Raw genomic sequence first — 20836 nt, 5'->3', positions numbered from 1 at the left:
GATTTCCTTCTGAAATGAATGCTACAATCAATGTGACCAAATAAAAATAGCATAGACCATATAAATACAAGATTTACTGTCAACTTTTACACACTAATTAAACCTCTGCTTAAAAGATTTAAGTTTTATTCAAACAGGGAGAGAAATATTAAAGAACTGAAAGTGACTGACATGCGTTGGCAATTAACATAAAAGGTACAGTGCCACATATATAATAAACCCAGTTGTTAAAAATAATGCATCAAAAATGTGTTTCAGACAGACAGAGATAAACCCTTATACCCCTCTAAAGTTTTAAAGTAATATACTAACTAGTCTATTTCTCAACCAAATATCATGGCGATAGGACAGAGTACCATCAAACATAGCTGTCAACTGGTTCCTGTCCACAAATGTATACAGACGATTCACAGTAACAAACTGAGGCTGTAATCAAAAATAAATCTACTGCAGTAATGTATTTTTTTAGCTTTAAGCTAATTATGATAATATTTTTTACCCCTTAATTTGAACTGCATCTCTTTCATAGTTTCTTAAAATGCATTTTGCTTGAAATAAAAATTCATTGTTTAATAATATATTATAATTAGATCATCATTTGTTTGTCTTTTTTTCTGCACATCATACAATTCATATTCATAATAGAATCATATTCAAAACAGTGAACCTGTGGACATTGATTGACAACAACATTAAATTATCCCACTGACTGGGGCAGATTAGGTGAACGTGTGTCCGTAACGACAACTGCTCACTACTTACTTATTACAGAATTTAAATTGTGGGGTCACCAAAGGGTTCTTAACACCTTTAATATTAAAATAATTCGAAAAATTAATCAGGAATAACTTTATGTTTTGATTTATATTATTGATATAAATCAAAACATCATGTTATTCCTGATTAGTTTTTCTAATTTCTTTATTTAGGTGTTGAGAACCTTTTGTGACCCCACAGTTTAAGTGCCTTTAACAAGTACATAGTGAGCAGCGGTTGTTACAGACAAACGTTCACATAATCTGCCCCAGTCAATGGGATAATTTAAGGTCATCAATCAATGGCCACAGCTACACTGTTTTGAATATGATTCTAGTACTGACTCTTCACACAAACATGAGGCACTGATTATATATTGAGATGAATTACAAGTTGGGATGTTTTTCATCCTGATTTTTAGTTGTATTAAAACAGGTACATTTGTAAACTCATGTGTTATTCTCTAATGAATTTATGTCCCACAGGAAGTATAAAATTTCCAATTAAGTAAAGTAGGTCCATAGTGTTGCAGAACTTCAGTCCTATTCCATTGTACTTGTTGCCAATACTATATTGGAATCAGAAAAACTGAAAGTCTCTAACAGGTTAACAGCATCTCAATACCATACATATATCTGTTGTTTCAAAAAGAACTTTTCAATTGGTTTTTGTCTTTTTTTTCAATAAGCTTCTAATATTGTAGTACATCTTTGAGTTAACAATTGCTTTATCAGATCCATGTAAATTTTTTTTTTGCAAATAAACAGTGATTTTTTTAATCAAATAAAATCATCAATTTAAAAGACCGCTTATTACAAGTGTTTACCTCTATATTTGGTCTGTCCCTTCTAAAGCTATTGCTACTAGGACGTCTATCTGTATGACTGTCAGGTTTAACAACTAGTACTTGTTTAAGTAGGTCACCTAATGATTCCTGAAGAAAAAATTATAGACAACATCAATCAACAAAATGTATTAGTTGTTAACTACAATACACAATTCAAGATGGTTGTCAGTTGCCTTCATTTCTATCTATAATTCATATGAACAATTTAAACCAAGTCTGTAAAACAAAAGAATCTTGTAGGAGTTGAAATGTACTGTGGAGCTACAAGAGCAATTTTAGAACATGTCAATAGGTCTGAAATGTTACAAAATATGATAAAAAATATACATAAACTTGTATCAATATTTTTTGGATTTGTTGAAGACCCGTTGATGGCCTTTGGCTGTTTTCGGCTGTTTTGGTCAGGTTGTAGTCTCTTTGGCCATTCACCATTTCCCTTTACAATTTTATTACATGTAATAAAAACAAGTATTCAGTAAACACAGTATTCTGTAAACACAAGTATTCAGTAAACACAGTATTCAGTAAACACAGTATTCAGTAACACAAGTATTTAGTAAACACAGTATTCAGTGAACAAAGTATTCAGTAAACACAGTATTCAGTAAACACAGTGTTCAGTAAACACAGTATTCAGTAAACACAGTATTCAGTAAACTCAGGTATTCAGTAAACAGACAGGTAATGAGTGAAAATGTCTTACAATTTAGCTTACTAATATAAAGCTTGATTCAAATATCAGAATATGAAGAAGCTGTGCTCTGATGATTATGTCGTCTTTGGTAGAAATTACTGCATATGGGACAACATCCCTAATGTTGCCTCGAAATGAGGAACTCAAAAGTCATGTGTAAAGAAAAAATCTCTGTGTAGTGATATTGGACATGTTTCTATTTTTTACAAATGACTGAGCTTAACCATTTGTGGGTGTTTAGGAAAGAAGAGGAACATAGAATAAATGTGTAATAACTGTGGAGCTATTAAATGTGTTCAAAGTATTAAATTTATTGTGTTAAAAAGGGGATATTTTTACCACAAGGAGCCGCATCACGAAAGGATGTTCAGGGTATGCTAATTTACGGAAAAAGTAATCTCACTTCGTACCCCGGAAATTAACCACATACAGTACTCTTCAAAAATATCGATTCGATAACTTTTTTCTCCGATTTCCATGTTTCTCGGAATCACACCTAAAATCCTCCAAAGATTCTCTCCCAACACCGCGTGGCTGTTAATTGGTTTATTGCCCATCGGATGTACTTCAAATTAACAACGTGTGACAACATAATTGGATTTACCCAGATAATTTACCTTTGAACATTTAATCGATCTTGGTTGCACAGGTGTGCTTTAAAATCACGGTATTATAAATTGAACAAATGTTTTCCTTTCTTTGACAGATAAAGATGTGACAATATCATTTAGAATTTCAAGTGATATTGATAGTGCTCGTCATTTTCGCATTTTACGGAACGGTTTTCAAATTGACGAAAGTATTTATATCAATTTCGTCATTTGAATTGGAAAGTGAAAAATATTTTCACATTAATTATATAATAAATGTACTATAATTCTACCGGTATTTGACAAGTTTATGACGCTCAATCATTTTACGTTTACAAAAGATGTTAAAAGTTGTGATGATAAGTAATCCGCTTATCGCTATCCAATAGGTCACTAATCCTTTAATTATTAATAAAATTTATCAAACCTCATAATTGCCCATCATAATATTCTATTCCAGTTAAATCAGTCATCATTTTATTTTCAAAATTTCCCAACCGCCTACAATTGCATTTCTTTATCGTATTATCATGATTATTGTCATTTGAATACAATCAATCACCCCGGACAATTTCCATCATAATTTCAATTAATACATCACCAACTGTAAATCTATATTATTGACCATGGACATATAACTATAAATGTACTTTCTTTTTTGAAAGATAAAACATTAAAATTCAAAAAGTTAAAAATGTGTTCACGTTTATTCAGATAAGAATAATATTTTCCCGATAAATCAATTGTAAAAGGACCTTCTGGAGCCTCAATACGATTGCACAAAAATGTCGTTCTGCAACTTTAGAAACCTTGAATGGGACTTTCCCACGGTCGGCCAGAAAGGTCACCTGAGTTTACTAGTACGCGATATTTTTTCCCGCCCTTTAAAAAACTCGTGCTGTGGATAACATTGATGTTAACTATTTTTAGCATTTAACATTGTTAAGTAAGTCAAGTTCAAGTTCAACCCAACTGTTGATAACTGAGATGTGTATCGTGGAATTGTCTTCGCACGGCAAATAATTGTTTTTAAAATCTTTTGTTGAAAATACACAAATTTACATTCATTGTGCGAAAGTTAATATTAAACAAAGTTGAATTAATGCAGCTGGAAGTATTCCTGTTGTAACGGAAATGTATTATTATTCTGCTGTACTGCCAACAAATCGTAAAACGAAAATGCCGTAATTGTTAAGCATAACGAATGGTGAATAATATTTTCCTTTTTACTTGAATATACCAGAGACATCAATGTATTATATGTCTCTGAATATACAAAACTTTCAAACACGTAATTTTATTTAACTGCTCAAATTATTTTAGCGAAAGTTTCCGGTTATTTTTACACAAGTATGCTCATTTCGTCAATAAAATATTAATTCACTGGTGAAGACATCGAGGTCAAAATTAAGTAGTTTTCATTTTTTATAAAACTTGAGAATTGAAAGAATTAACAACAACATTTTGCTTTTAAATCTTTTATTCATTCCAGCAATTAGATAATCGTAAAAAGAAAATGCCGTAGATTTACACAATTATTACGGGGCAATTATTTTGTCTAATGAATGGTGAATAAATTTTCCTTTTTACTTGCATATATAAAACTTTTAGACTTATAATTTTTAAATAAAGACTTTAACTTTGAAGTAGAATATTTTGTTTTTCACACATTCCGCTATATTTTATAATCGTTTTTTTTTTAAGCAAGTACATTAAGGTTAAGATATTTTTAGATGGGCTAACAAAAAATACGAAAATATTTTGACTTAGTTTTTATTACCACAAATGAAATTTAATTAGTATTAAAGACATTTAAAATTATACACCTGTTTGACACTTAAACTGGTACAGTAGACCGGAAATACAATTCTTTATTACTTCAACCTTTACCTGTCAGGTAATCCAATTACCCATTCAGTCTTGTGCCGGTATAGATCAAAGTAGGATAAGGGCAATTAATTCCTCGGTGTAGAGAGTGAGCTCGTTATCACAATAAACATTTAACTGATTTGGGAGAGATTACTCCCAAATTCCTCCCAACATTTTGGGAGGAAATATTGAGTTTTTCGGAGTGGCTCCGACATTTTCCTCGGTGTAGGGTTGGTGGGGAGAGTTGGTACTCTTGAAGGGTACTGTATGTGAAAATGTCACAGCTTCGAAACGAGCTATCGTACATATCCAAGTTTACGATATGGACTGAGCTACAGGAAAAAACGGTACCATTACCGCTTATGTAAAAACAATTAAAGATATTGACCATATATGTGGTCAAATAATACTTTGTAATGTGTGCCTATAATCAATCAAAGGTTTGCTGTTGTCATTAAATGTAGTATATTACCTTTAAACATCCTAGCACTGTTACCAGATTGGACCAGGAACCATCTCTACTATCAATTACAACAGTTACTCCCCTTCTCATGATTCCTCACTGAAACAGATGGCATATTTGCTACATTTATATTTTAAAAATCTTTAATAACAACAGTTTTAACAGTTTACTGTAAATTTAGAATTACTATAATTCTTAATAAAAATGCAAGATCCAATTAATGTGATTGCAAAAAGTTTGGCAATGAAATTCACTGTTGAGAGTATAAATTCAGTTTTCGGCCATCTGATGAGGTAAAACAATGATTGGATCATTACATTTGAGTTAATTCAGTTTTCATTAAGTATAGTGTGAAACTTATTCTGTCACATTTTTTTGCAAAAACGTAAAAATCTGAATAATTTCTAATTATACAGTTATTAATTCATACTATAATTTGTTTGTCTTAACCATGCATGCATGCATAGCAAATAATGGTTTGTTTATTTATCAATTATTACTGATTTTTCTTTATTATGTAAAAAACCAAAATTGGTAGATGTTCAGTTAAGTTATCTTTGTGATGTCAATCCACTATTTTCTACACAAGTAAATGCCAGTACCAAGTCAGGAATTTGACAGTTGTTATCCATTCTTTTGAGGTGCTTGAACTTTTGATTTTGCTATTTGAATTTTCCTCGGGGTTCAGCGTTTTTGTGATTTTGCTTTTTATGTAAACTATATCTTCCAATAGAAACTAACCTTGGTATCTGTGCCAGATAGTTCATACATGTGGTGATATCTTCTGAATTAAAGTTTGGCTGTTGTCTGTGAGGTGGGAAAGTTACGACTGGTCCTCCTTGTCTATCTCTACCACCTGAAAAACAAACAAAGCAATAGGAACATGCAGTCTTGTCTTAAACTGCTAAGTTTAAATCTTTTTGTTATAGATCCTTTCCAAGGTGGACTAAAATGATGCAGCTCAATAAGTCATATTAGGAATATTGTTTCTAAAGTTTGAAGTTGATCCATTGTTATATGACATGATACTTTTCACCTTTAGTGTAGTTAACTTTTCTATCTGTTACTGTATATACAATGGCCATCGAATAAAAAACTGCCTAGGAAAAGTCAATGCTTGCATTATGCTTAAACCAAGCTTTATAGTATAAAATAATATTGTTTATCTCAGGATTTGTATAGTAAGACAAATCCTTGTTTAATTTTACTAATTTCTTCAGGTATTTTTTCGACAAACACCTTTCTAATTGTTTAAACAAATTTCACACACAGAATATGCCAGTCCTTTTGTTTGCATTCTATATCAAAATTTACCACTGCTTTCATTATTGCAAAAACATTTTAACATTTACATTTTTTTTTACATTCAAAATATCCTGGTTTTTGTGATTGTTATGTCTTTTGTCACCTTAGATCCCCAATAAAGCAGAATCAATCCAGATTTTACATGTAGTAACTAAATTTTGATGATAGATTGCAATTAATTTGTGAATTTTAATCTTATGATATCAGCTGTATATACAGTACTTGCACTCTCTTGTTCATTGGACAATGTATTTTTTCCATTAGTTAACCCTGCTTTAATTCTAAGTTAACACACAAATAAATGTCAAATTGAGAAAATGTAAAAAAAAAACTGAACGTTTATACAAACCTGTGAGATAGACTATTTCTTTTTCAAGTAAGTCAATTATATGTGATGCTTCTGTTGCTCTGGCTGAAATATACAATATTTATAAATTAGATTGAGAAAAAAAAAATGTTTACAAAGATTTTTCAGGATTTTTTAATTGAATATTGCATTGATTGTGCACGATGACCTCTACATTCTGTCGGGTTGATATTTTAAAAATGTGTTTGAGACAAAAATCAGATGGGCGATGGAAGTAAAATGATGACATTTTAATATTGATTTGCAGCTATTCTGTGTGGCTTATAATACTGAGTATAGGTACATCTTATTTATAATACTGAGTATAGGTACATCTTATTTATAATACTGAGTATAGGTACATCTTATTTATAATACTGAGTATAGGTACATCTTATTTAAGTTATTGGTATTTGTACTTACCATCAGGAATTGGATGTGAATTAGAAAGACTGCTAGCTCTGGGAATGTTGACTTCGTGCCACGGATCTTTCACTTTCATTACGGGATAACTTTGGTGTCAGTCTAGGATCACCTGAGCGGTGATGAGATACTTGGCTTTGAGATCGTGCTACTTGAGAAGTGTTTTTGTTTTGTTCCTCATTCATTGACTGTTGAAGATAACTTTGTTCACGACGCATGGTATCACTATTCTCCTGATCTCTGGAATGTTGTCGTTGTGAGTCTGATATGGGGGAGGCGGGCCCACTATCTTGTCGTGTGTAAACAGGCTGTTACTTACAGAAGTTTGACTTCCATGAATTTGAGACTGGTGGAGCTCTTCCTGATTGTTGATAGTCCCGACTTAAAGTGCTTGAAGCTGAAGGGGGTTCATGTAAATGAGGTGGTGCTGATGATGTGATTGGCGAAGCAATGTACTTGTGGCTGAAGGAGCCTCATTATGTTGTGGTCCCTGCTGATAATGAGGTTGACGACTTAATGTGCTTGAAGCAGATGATGGTTGATGATATACATAAGGTGGTTGGGACTGAGGGGGAACTAGTGATCTTTGACTTTCATGTCTTGAAACATTTGATTGTTGAGGAATGTCACTCGCTGTCCAACTGATCTTTGACTTGGGTGTCTTGACATATATGGTGAATCTGCTGGACCTCCTTGGTGTCTAGACATATAAGGTGAAGGTGGAATATCTTGCTGTGATCTTGAACCCTGACCCTGTGCATCATGAGGTGATGGAGGCTGTCGAGACGGTGGGTCTCTCTGCAAGGTGGTGGCTGCATTGTCTGATGAGTTGATACATTAGGGAAATATTCTTGTTGTCTTTGAGGTGCTAGAGACATCTGACTTTGTGAACCTCTAGCAGACATAGGTTCCTGGTGTCTTGACATATATAGGAGAATCTGTTGGCAAACGGGAGTGAGATGCATGAGAAGACTGGTGATGCTGTTGATCTGGATAATTCAATGATCTCTGACTTTCATGTCGTGCGACACTGGGATCGTGACTTTTCTCTCAACATGTTATGTCCTGCTTGTTCACGTGAATCTGGATAATTTATAGAACGTTGACTTGCATGTCTTGATACTCTAGGATCATACCTATCATGACCTCCTTCATTTTGATCTGATGATCTTGATTCGTACGACAGGTTTTTTCTTGGATCATCTGAATGACTGTACTGTGGATATGACTGATGTGGGTCACCAGCAGCATGTCTAGGCAGTGATTCATTGCGAAAAGAACTTTGTTCATGATGTCTTTGATTTCTTTCCATAGTTAGATTATCCACTTTGCCCAAATTACTACTGTTTGATGCATTTCTGTCATCACGATAGACTTGGTCATGTGATCGTCTGTCATCCTCTCCTCGGCGTGATACGTATGGTGAAGGCTGACCTCCAGCTCTCTGTCTTCCTAATGAATACTGTTGTTGATATTGTTGATCATGGCTTTGTGGTTGAGATAGTGAATGTTGACTCGTTGACGAGACAAGTTCTGAACACTTCCCTGGTACTGCATTCTGTATATTCTAAAATAAAAGAAAAAGCTGTCATGTCTATTTTTGTTTCATATCATGATTCCTTCCTAATCCTGATGGAAAATAGCAAATACATGTTAAACAAAAATTGTAACATGATTCATAACAAAACCTCAACAGTAAAGACAGTGATTCACTAGAGAGCTCTGGTGCTGAGTGAATGATATCCTTTTATAAAGGAAATATTATTTATGTACCAGTGAATGAAAAATAATGACATTTTTGTATAGTCAGTACATACATGTAACAGTATCTAAAAATAATAAAATTCTTTGCTGAGTGCCGCATGCTACATGTTTGGGGCAATTAAACCCAAACTCAATCCAACCTTTCTTTTGTTATATGGGACCTTGTGGTACAATGTCAGGAGAGATTCATACACTTACACACAAGTTACTGTCAGGAAACTACAAAAATGTTTGTTTTTGGCCCCTTTTTGGCCCTAATAAATTCCTAAACTGTTGGCCCCATAACCCAAAAATGAATCCCAACCATCTATATTTATGTACGTGCCTGTCCCAAGTCAGGAGCCTGTGATTCAGTGGTTGTCGTTTGTTTATGTGTTAAATGTTTGTTTTTAGTTCATTGTCTTAAATAAATAAGGCCATTAGTTTTCTCGTTTGAATTGTTTTACATTGTCATATATGGGCCTTTTATAGCTGACTATGCAGTATGGGCTTTGTTCATTGTTGAAGGCCGTACGGTGACCTATAGTTGCTAATGTCTGTGTCATTTTGGTCTCTTGTGGACAGTTGTCTCATTGGCAAACATACCACATCTTCTTTTTTATACTTGTGGTATTTAACATTGTGGTACAATTTCAGAGCAATCTAAAATTCTTATACATAAGTTATTATCCTGAAACTAGAAAAATGCTTGATTTAGGCCTCTTTTTGGCCCCTAGTTCCTAGTTCCCCAAAATCAATCCCAACCTTCCTTTAGTGGTATTGAACCTTCTTAAAAAGTTTCATAGAGATCCACTTAATAAAACTAAAGTTATTGTACAGGAACCAATGTGTCTTCGGACGATGAGGCCACAGACCACGCAGACGACAAAATTTTGTTTGCGGTTGTATAAAAAGCCAATTTTCTTTTTATCCACAATTTTGTTTTAACAACGTGTGTTTTGGTTGAGAATATAAAATAAAATGAAATTGTCAGCATAACTATTTTTATGAGTAGTAAAGGTTGTGATTGTTTTTTGAAGGAAATCTCATGCATGCACTTTATTGTTTATTAAACAGTTTGCGGATGGACATGGATATGTGACGTTGCTGTACTGTTTAAGTGATGTTGTTACCTAACACTTTTGAGTGTCAGGTCCTGTCATTGATATATAGAAAAATATTAGGCAGTAAGATCAAAGGGAAATGTTAAAATTGCTGACAAATGTTTGTCTTTTTTATATAAAAACAATCAGATAAAAACAATCAGATTTGCTGCTATTTATGGACAGACAATAACTCTTCCTCATCTAAATATTTTTACCTGGCTGCTCAGGTGACAATATTTATGATTTATCATAAATTAAGACTTATCAATATTTAATCTGTACATCTTTTACCAGGACCTGAACACAGGTGATACTATCGTCAACAGTGCATTACCTCTATCACAATAGAGTATTTAAGTTTGCTATGAGGGGGGTCTAATCTTAATGAATGGACAAATATTTACGATCGCAAACCTGAATATTTAACACAAATAAATGTGATGGATACATTTTACTTCATACAGACACTTGAAACAAGCTGATTAAACCTTCATGTAAATGACAGTTCTTATATAATAGAGCAATGAAAAAAGACTATACAAAAACAATTGTGAGTGACTAGCAGGATAAATCTGTATCAGAATAGGACCCTTTTTATTTAGATCATTAGATGAAAATTGATCCCCTTCTGAACTGCCACTGCAAGACCCTAATGGGTAGTGAAGGTTGTTAAAAAAACCTTGTTGTCCTTACTGAATTGTTGTTCCTCTTATGGTTGTAAATGCAATGTTGTACATGTATAAATTCTCCTAACCTGCAAACTTCTTATGGATGTCTCTAATATTATTTGGTCATAAAAAATGTGAAAGGATTAGTTGGGATAAGACACATGTAGATATGTAAATTTAAATATAAAGTTCTGTTTAAACTGTATGACACATTGTAATAAAAATGTGACAAAAGGAAATTTTTTTTCTGAATGGTTTTTATTGACAAGACAAAAATGCCTTAATATTTTGCATTTTATTATTATTAGACATTTGACCAGAAGAAATAGTTTCTTGTACAAATTTATGATTAAATTGTTTGTTCGTTCCTTGAAAGCACACAAATTATACAAGGCATTGGTAAATAAATGCTGCTGGGTTACCTTCTCAGTGAAATTTACTTTACATATTTAATGAAGTTCATTTTATATAATACTCTACAAATATATATATGTTTTATATATTTTTTTATATTTGGGGGATATATATATATATCACCAACCCCTCATTCTTAAAATAATCATATTCTCTTACCTTTTATTTAAATTAGTTTTAAATCTATCACTGACATTTGAAACTTTCAGGTTAAATTTTAAATAAATTTACAAAGACTGCCCTGTACTTGAATGCACTCAGTTAAGAGACCTTTTAAAAAAGTAAAATGCTCATTAATGCATGTGCATTGTAAAGTTGATGTTTTATAACTAAACATGATAAGATACTAACATGTATTTGCATAATTTGTATTATGTAATCATGTAATGTCTCTTTATCATAGGAATGTTGAGGTGTTTTTGACAGATTAGATATTGGATTTTTTTTCAAATTTGCAGTTACCATTACAGGAATTCTTTGAAATAATTTCTTACTGATAGTTTTACAAAAAGAATATACTATAAACATAATCTTCTCCCTAGCATGTGTTAAAGTCATGTGAAACGAGTGAGTGGTGAAAAATAATGTTTATCCAATTCTTGTACCAATGCATGTATATATCATAAACTTAGACCTCTGTGCACGATTTTTTTCATTTTTTACACAAATATATCGCATAATTGTCAATTTTTTTTCTCTCTGTCTGTTATGATTTAACAAATATGGCTGCTCATTAAATGCTGTGTGTCAAAGCCGAAGTTTACCAACGGTCACCTTATAGTAAACAAATAACAAAAAGCATGGGTATTAAGCACATGTTTAACATGTACAATCAGATAATTGTTTATTTTAATGACAGATCCATGCGTATTGCGATCACCGGATTTTTACGAGGAGGGTTACGCTCAGGTCACTATATATGCATATGGAAAATATGTCAGCGAATTGCTTCCTGGAAGCAAGCAATTAAAAATAAGTAAACTTCTTCTAAATGTGGACAAATTAAAGAATTTTCCTCAGAAAAAAGTATACATGTATGTACATAATAGTTGCATAGTGAAAACTATCCATTTAGTTATAAAAAAACATATGCATATTTTTTTTTAATTTGAGGTTTCTTATGACTTTAATAAGCTAGGGACATATATATTTTTCATATACAGGATACAGCAATATTTTTTTTAATTCTTTAAGTGGTTCATTTACATACAAGATGACTGAATATTCAGACAGACATGTTTTACTAAGGTGTCTTTCGTTGATGTGCATGGGAAGTACACAAGTAAGTAAGTTAAACTCAAATCACTGCTACAACCTGTTTATTGCTACTTCAGGTTTCAGGTGCATAAAGATATGTAAATAGTGGAACAAGATCAGAACATAATCTATAATACTTTTACTTACATAATAAACAATTTGAACTTAAATGGAATGTTACAAATTTCAATCCAATGGTTTATAATTTATTCCTTTAATGTTTACAGTTATCTTATTATGTTTTGAGAAAGTCCCCACAGGTATAAACAAACTTTTACATGGCTTATGCACACTGTTAGGGCAGATTAACTGAAATGATACAATACCACATAAGTAATAGTTTATCAGACTACTTGATCTGTTGATCAGGTTAATAACAGGTGTTATATATACCTACATGTTTAAGGTGACTACTTCATGGTAACTGTTAGCTTGCCACTTCCATCTAAATGTTGTTCTCCAAGTTCAGTGGCCCATTCAAGTTTTTACCTGTGAAGAATTATAATATGGTGTCATTAAAATACTTGTAGTAAATTGTTAGCTATTATTACTATTGTTGTGTGGTAGGAGGAGCTGATAAGATCTTGATGCCCCCAAGTACAAAGTATTCTAAAGATTTTTGAAAATCTTTGAATAAATATAAAATCTGAAAGCCATAAACTTGAAGATGTAGACAGTCCCTTTGTTTTTCTTTCATTTACTTTTATAGAATCGTAGTTTTCTGTATGTAAACCTAATAAAACCTTAATGCATCAACTTTTGCCGTTTAATGCAAATATTTACAACATAAAAACTGTACGTTCATTAAAGGAAAATCAAATCTTTAGAGAAAAGAAATCCACTAAAATTAATATAATTCATACCACAACATTGAAATAAATTAAAACAAATTTCGTTCATTAAACCCTCATAATGAAACTGAGGGTGGAAGACATACTTTTATTTAGTTTCATGGCAATAAAATATAGATATGAATAAGAATAACCTGAATACATTGTCTATGATGAAATGTAATTATTTACAAAAATAATGTAATATAGGTGTAAAAACATGTAGTTCTGCTGCCTCCTCAAATACACATTCCACCTCATACCCGTAGCCAGGGGGGTTCGGACAACCCCCCCCCCCCCCCCCCCCCCCCTTGAAAACAAATAAGCATTGTTAAAGTCAATGTTCTGTTCGAATTGTGTCTGTTAAAGTCGAGTTTGTGAGTCCAACGAACCCCCCCCCTTGGAAATTCCTAGCTACGGGTCTGCACCTCTTGGTTTATTTAAGAAAGTTTGATAATATTACTACATCTTTGATTCCAATGTAATATGAACAAAGCAAAGAAGATCTGAAAGCCTGCAGAGAAATTAATAAACACATTTGGATTTTTTTCTATTTAAAAAGAAAACTTTCGAATTCTGATATTTTTCAATAATTGTACCTGAGCCGATTTTAAATATTTAATAAATGTTTAAAACTCCAAGAGCAATTCTTCATTTTATAAATAACACCTTGATGACTTTCATAAAACCCTGCTTTAATACAAAGATAAATATTTATATAAGCATATACTTCATAGGCTTTACAATTTAGCTGACAATAAAAAGTTATGATGTAAGATTGGATTAAATACATAAATATTTCTAAAGTGTGAATGAATGGAGTTCATTAAGACTGATGGGATAAACTTTAAATTAAGATTATGAGAACTTGCAAACATCTTTTAATCTTTACAATAGTAAGTTAAAGCCAGTGGCACTGAAAGCTTCTTTTTTTTTTAATTTTCAATTTTTATGATTAGATCTTTTGAATTTCATGAATTTAAACTATTTTAAATTTCATTATTTTAAATTTCAGTTTTAAGATAAGAACTTTTAATTTAAGCTTTTCCACAATTGATTGAGATTACATGTACAAATGTACAATATATGTGTACCGAATCATAAGTAATTATTCCCAGACCAAATATAAAATCATCTTCATGTACTTCAATTGGAGACAAGAAAAGTTTGACAAAAAAATGTTCGTGTACAATCAGTGTTTTAAACTATCAGCAAACAGGAAGTGGTTACAAGGCAAATATAAAATTTGATTATTCCTTAAAACTCAATATTTATATATATAGTTGCAGACAAAATATTAAATCATCCCTTTTCATGCGCTTTCGTGTTTCATTGTCAGAGTGATTGAGCAGCTTTAGCACACAGGTAAAAAAACAACCTAAAAAAGTCACCAGGATCATTTTTCCCAACTTTACCAATGTAACTGTATATATACATTGTATATCTCTTTCTCTGATAAATCAAGTAACAAACACTTAATCAATTAACCAGATGAAAGGGGAATCATCTAAATGTGTAATCAACTGATAAAGATCAAAGACATAAACCCATCTGTAGAGTAGTTTGTTTACACCTGTATGTGATTAATTAAGATAATCATTATCATGTAATGGTATCAATTTAAGAATGTAATTGAGCATTTTACGAAAATACAAAGTAAATACATTATTCCAGATAATTTAATTTATTAAATGTGTAGGTACATTTGTACATGTATTACCACAAATTTATGGAGGTTCAAGAAAAAACTGCATTTTAACAGTGCATCCACTTTAATTTTTGTTAAGAACATTGTGAAAAAATCTATTTATACCTGAACTAATTTGAACTTCTTTTTTTTTACATTTGTCATTTCGGGGCCTTTTATAGTTAACTATGCAGTAAGGACTTAGCTAATTGTTGAAGGTCTTACAGTGACCTATAACTGTTAATTATAATTTCAGTGTCATTTGTTCTCTTGTAATTAAGACACATTGTCAAGCATATCAAATCTTCTTTTTTTATAATAACAGCAATCTGCAAACACACGACAGATTGCTTAAACAAATAAGGATAATTTGATATGATTGTAATTCAAGATTGACTGGTCAATGAAATTGTTTGATAAACTTCATACATGTATTGGTATATATTACAAAAAAAATAATTAGTTTACAACAGACAACTTATTACTGTCCAAGGTCTTTGTAACAAAATATTGTGTAAGCCTATATGGTAAGACTGACAACTCTTTGTTGAGGACTTTACTTTCGACAGATACTTGTAAGAAACATCTCAATACTGTTACAGTTGTTATTTTACAACAGAAGTGCTTGTAGGTAAGAGTCAGACTTACAAATATTTATTGATCATTTGATAAAAATCTTTAAACTATTTAAATCAATAAAAGTTGTGTTCCTCTAAGGGAGGAATTTAAATTTAGCATTGTATGTCAAATATATTTCACAAGACATTCCAGTTTAAATCTTCTTAAGAGATCAATTAAGTCATTATGTATACCGGTACATATATTCAGTTGTTAAAACCTTTACAGTCACAATAACATAACAAATTTACCCTTTACATTGTAGTCTTAGTCCCTTGTATTCTATGAAAACAATTTCATCATTTTTTTGTTTCTCTAGCTTTTACAGTTGCCCTTAAGCTTATAATTACAAATCCTGAGTTTAATGAAGATTATGTACCCTCGACTTAAAAGAAGTATACATTGTATAACAAGTACAAGTACATGTAGCTCCAATTTTGCAAAGTAGAAGGTACAGGTATGAAAAGGACACATTTTGACCCAATTAACTAGAAATATTTTTAAAAAGTGTGAATACATTTAGTAACAGTAGCTAACCTGTCCTGTTGTTAGGGAGGCCGGTGCCTAAGTAAAGATTTAGAACAAGTTCTAATCTTTCCAAAAAGTGTAAATTACTGTATTATAAATACATGAGGCAACTAACTTCTTTCAAACGTTCAATAGACATGAACACGTAAGACAAGTCTGTTAGAAATTGGTTTTAATATTTCAAATTGTGTCTTACATTTGTACAAATGATGTCAAATGTACATTAAAACATTTGTTTTAGCGCTTCAAATTTCTTGCATTTCTGTCAGAGTTGATTTTCATTTACATGTACATGTAAATTCTAAAATGAATTCTATTGAAATTGTCAGAAAAGTAGAGTAGGGGGATTGACCGTATCCCTGAGGCCCCCTCTATTATAATCCGCTTCTGCCAACATTTTCTGAGGATAACCTTCTGAAGTCATGCAAAAATCAATAGACCATATCCGAGTTCATCCGTCACCGGAAAACTCGTCAATTAGGCACGCCTTTTTGGCATCATTTACCAGATAGAGGGGGTCGTCTGTATCCCGGCACTATCAACGTTCATCAAGCGTCTAAATTATGATCATTGTGCAGGATAAACTAGACATAATATTTGTTTGGTAGGTACTTAAGCACAATTCCCTAATGACAGCAGTGCTAATTGTCAATTATGAGAATTTAGTTTGCCAATTTATAAATCGTGCAATATAGTATTATAATTCTCCAACCACTCACTCAACATTAGAATGGAAGTGACGATGCCCCTACACGCACGAATAATCCTGTTCACTAAAACCAGAGTTTTTGACAGAAATGCATCGAACTCGAAAGTTGTCTATTCAAATTATGACGTAAAATGTTTTTAATATATGATGCAATATATTTTGGGAACTTGTATGGTTTTCATAAATGGCAAACAAATTTGCATACAAATGTGAAATACATCTACTGTAACACTGTATTATCAAAACATAAAAAGATTTGTGTATATGTACATATGTATGATAGTCCAATTAGGTCAGAGACCACAATTATTTGTAGTGCAATTCTTTAAGAACATAAATGAAAATAAAAAAAATCCCACCATAAATGCGCTTTCTCAAAGAAACTTTTACAGTGTGTTGTACTACTTTTGGGACAAATTATATCAAAATTATAGAAAACTTCATCGGCTCTAACTCAAAATATTGCCAATTTTATGTTTAGGGCGTCTTGAAATCTTTTGACAGCTTCCGAAGTGCTAATTTTAAACCTTTTTCAGCTGAACCAAATCACTACTTTCCTTCAAAATTCTGGACCCAAATTTTTTTACAGTGTAATTTCACCCCGGCCCCTACTTGCAATTTGAGGCATTAAACATGGAGAAATAAATTTGGAAGGGGTATAAAAATTATTGGCAAGTAACCCACTGTCAACACTAGTACTAGGGACTATATTTGTGTCTAACAACGAAAATCAAGGGACGACAATTGTGGTCTCGGACCTGATAGGATAGAAACTATTAGAAAGAGTTGACAAATCTTATAAAAACTTAGTATGGCCAAAGCTTAATGAATTATAACACTGCTTACAAAGTGTTTCATGACAATAGGATGTATATTATAGACAATAAGTTAAGTTCTATACTCATCTTTGCGTGTAAAATTTTGACGTTGAAATTGAAAAATTTCAACTATCAACATTTGGGGCTTTAAAAATTAAAATATTGCAAAAAAATACTTTTTAAATGCCTTAATATATATATAACTTATCATGTACTAAAAGCAATAGAGTCCATTTGATTTATCAGACTTGGCATAATTATTCAAAAGTCAAATTTATATGAGCCTGCGCCTAAAAATTGAGGTTTTTCAATGAAGGGGGGCCTTACATGAAGACGTAATATTTTCCAGCAATTTTAAATTTGTGAAGCTTTTTGGTTATAAATAATCCTTACATATGTATTGAAAGTACTTTAAATGGAAAGAAAAGTTACAAATATCATATCATATTAGTTTAAAGGGGGTCTTAGGAGAAGTAAGACAGGAAAAAATTTAGGGTCAATTTAGGCCGTGCCACATACAAATGTATTTACATTAAAAAATGCATATTGAGGCTATAAGAAATAAAAATTTGTGTCTTTTTTATCATTTCTATACTCATGTGACATGATACAACAAATCTGAGCACAAAAGACTCTTGCAATTAACTTTTCTTACAAACAGTATGGTCTGATACAAAGATTTTTGCCTTTTTAGGGAAAAACTTGCATGCAATTTATTCTCAACAGGCTTATATTTAAACCACTTGCTATCCTACAGAAGAAAAGAAAGATATTATGTGAAATGGAACAGGTACAATAGACATTGTAAAGTGCTTTTGATACAAATTTAGTGAGGTCTTTATTATGGACTTCAAATTTTATGTACCAAGCTCCCCACTTTTGACTTCATCCAAACAAGGCGTTAGACTTTGGTCATTTATACAACACATTTTGCACATTTTGTCTGAGATAATCCTCTTTTTTGTAGATTCAGAGTTCATAAATAAGTAAAAGAACTAGATAAAGGCATAGAAACCCAAATATTGACACATGAAAACCTGTCAGATAGAAAGTCAGGATGCCATTTATGCATCAATATTGAAAAAGCTATAAAATGCCTATTTTAACCATAAAATGCCAAAATTGGTCATTTTTGCAGAAATTCTATAAAATAAAAGTTTAAATCCTTTAGTTTCATGCTATTTGACAAACTGACACCATCAAATCATTTAGGGAAACTGCCAAAGTACAGATTCTATATTTACAGATTTCACCTGTTAGATCTGAGACCACAATTATTTCGTAGTGCATTTCTTTTAGAACATAAATGAAAATAAAAAAAATCCCACCTGCGCTTTCTCAAAGAAACTTTTACAGTGTGATGTACTACTTTTGGGACAAATTTATATCAAAATTATAGAAAACTTCATCGGCTCTAACTCAAAATATTGACAATTTTATGTTTCAGGCGTCTTGAAATCTTTTGACTGTATAGCTTCCGAAGTGCTAATTTTAAACCTTTTTCAGCTGGACCAAATCACTACTTTCCTTCAAAATTCTGGACCCAATTTTTTTTAAAGTGTAATTTCACCCCCCTACTTGCAATTTGAGGCATTAAACATGGAGAAATAAATTAGGAAGGGGTATAAAAATTAATGGCAAGTAACCCACTGTCAACACTAGGGACTATATTTGTGAACAACGAAAATCAAGGGACTACCAATAAATAGTATCGATGCGTGGAAAGTTTTTTCTGTGACAGCACCAGAGGTCGGATTTAGAAAGAAAATAGTCCAAAATGTTCGTCTCAAGAAGCTGTATCCAATGAAACACAAAATTTGAAATATATTCCCTGTAAATAAATGGGCCTGGCCTCTCTACGTCAGCAGACACCTTTCTACATTGTACAAGAAATAGAAGGGGTGGGGTGATCTACATGAGCCTTTCAAGTCTTAGGAAGGTGTCACGGAAAAAAATTAAAATAGCCTTTCAAGACATCATAATTATTTGGACTACATGTACATTATTTACAATGTACATGTATTTATGAAATATTAAGGGGAGATAATTATTTGCAAAAATAAAAATTCATGTTATAAATGATACTTGTAATATTTAACATTCTGTGTTTGTATATTATAAAAAGTCATTTTCAATTCTTTAGATTTCTAAAATTATTTGTAAATACAACAGTAACACATTTCCAAATTTTATTTGAACTATTTTTGTAGAAGGGGGAGATAATCGAGATATCTGTATGTTTTGACATATGAGATCATATGATGTTTGAACACTTGGTAAGACGAATCTTTTGACTTCTTATTGAAAAATAAACTAAGACCCCTATCACTATCACGTGTTGTTTGACTTTCTCTGACAAAAACATAATTTTACGCTGTACAACAGACACATTTATCACAAGCGTCTACCTTTGCCGGTTGGGTTTATACCCGAACTGGTCGAAGTACTTCAATAGACGAATAGTACTGTACAGTAAAATAACCCGTATTACGAAATATGCATTATAAAATATATATTTATTTGAGCTACATGCTTACCATGAGTTGTAGTCTTCTTTTTATATTCTGCAGATATTGAATTCCAAAAAGTTTTATTATTGTTATACACCTAGACTCAATCATTTAGGTGACACTGATTAGCTATTCTGATCACTACAACTTCTATAATTTCTAGCTGGCTTAAATTTTTACACGCTTTCTTGGTACGCGTTTAAAACCAAACACTTTTAAGAAGTATCTTCGAAGTACTTATGATTGAATTGCAAAGAAACAAGGTCGGGCCTAAAATTAAAAGAAACACATTTGACAGGGAGGCGTGGTGAGGACAACTAAATAGAACAGCCAGGTGCGAAAGTAAAAATGGACGTTCTCAAAGATGTTGATTGCAATAGAATAGTGGATTTGAACAGACAAATATAATATTATAGAAAAAAACAAAACATTCTTAATATGAAAATGAAACTATAGCAGTTTTACTTGAAATATTCATATCCAGAAAATTAGCTAGATCATAGTATATCATGGATTTGTACTATACACATTCTTGATATATATATATATACACATTTAGATTTTCATTTTAACGGTCATAGTTCTACACAGAGATCGAAGTCTAAGAACTCAATCGGCTGAGAATTTCTGGTGTAAGCATTCCTAATAGCCAAAA

The 20836-nt window shown here is 31.8% G+C and overlaps 2 protein-coding genes and 1 long non-coding RNA gene across 3 annotated transcripts; all 3 read right to left on the bottom strand.

Annotated features, from left to right (window-relative positions):
- Positions 1 to 312: 312 nt before the first annotated feature.
- On the bottom strand, positions 313 to 5309 carry LOC139508590 (SEC14 domain and spectrin repeat-containing protein 1-B-like; the record flags this gene model as incomplete). The annotated part of the gene is made up of 3 exons (XM_071295981.1): positions 5229 to 5309; positions 1583 to 1690; positions 313 to 426 (listed from the first exon to the last, which is right to left on the bottom strand). Coding segments are annotated over exons 1-3 (303 nt in total), but the record flags the coding sequence as incomplete, so codon positions are not given.
- LOC139508589 (SEC14 domain and spectrin repeat-containing protein 1-like) lies at positions 5306 to 7541 on the bottom strand. Its single transcript, XM_071295980.1, has 4 exons — positions 7294 to 7541; positions 6874 to 6936; positions 5961 to 6075; positions 5306 to 5318 (listed from the first exon to the last, which is right to left on the bottom strand). Exons 1-4 carry the CDS (start codon positions 7370 to 7372, stop codon positions 5306 to 5308), a joined length of 270 nt encoding a protein of 89 aa, XP_071152081.1. The 5' UTR covers positions 7373 to 7541.
- Positions 7542 to 8230: 689 nt separating this feature from the next.
- Positions 8231 to 20480, bottom strand: LOC139508592 (uncharacterized). The gene is made up of 3 exons (XR_011661339.1): positions 20209 to 20480; positions 12879 to 12970; positions 8231 to 8860 (listed from the first exon to the last, which is right to left on the bottom strand). It is a non-coding gene; the product is annotated as an uncharacterized lncRNA (long non-coding RNA).
- Between the last annotated feature and the right edge of the window lie 356 nt (positions 20481 to 20836).

The sequence above is a fragment of the Mytilus edulis genome, unplaced genomic scaffold (genome assembly GCF_963676685.1).
Source record: "Mytilus edulis unplaced genomic scaffold, xbMytEdul2.2 SCAFFOLD_1812, whole genome shotgun sequence".
Lineage (NCBI taxonomy): Eukaryota > Metazoa > Mollusca > Bivalvia > Mytilida > Mytilidae > Mytilus > Mytilus edulis.
Note: the sequence above shows the minus strand (reverse complement) of the source record. Positions and strands in the feature narration are given on the sequence as shown.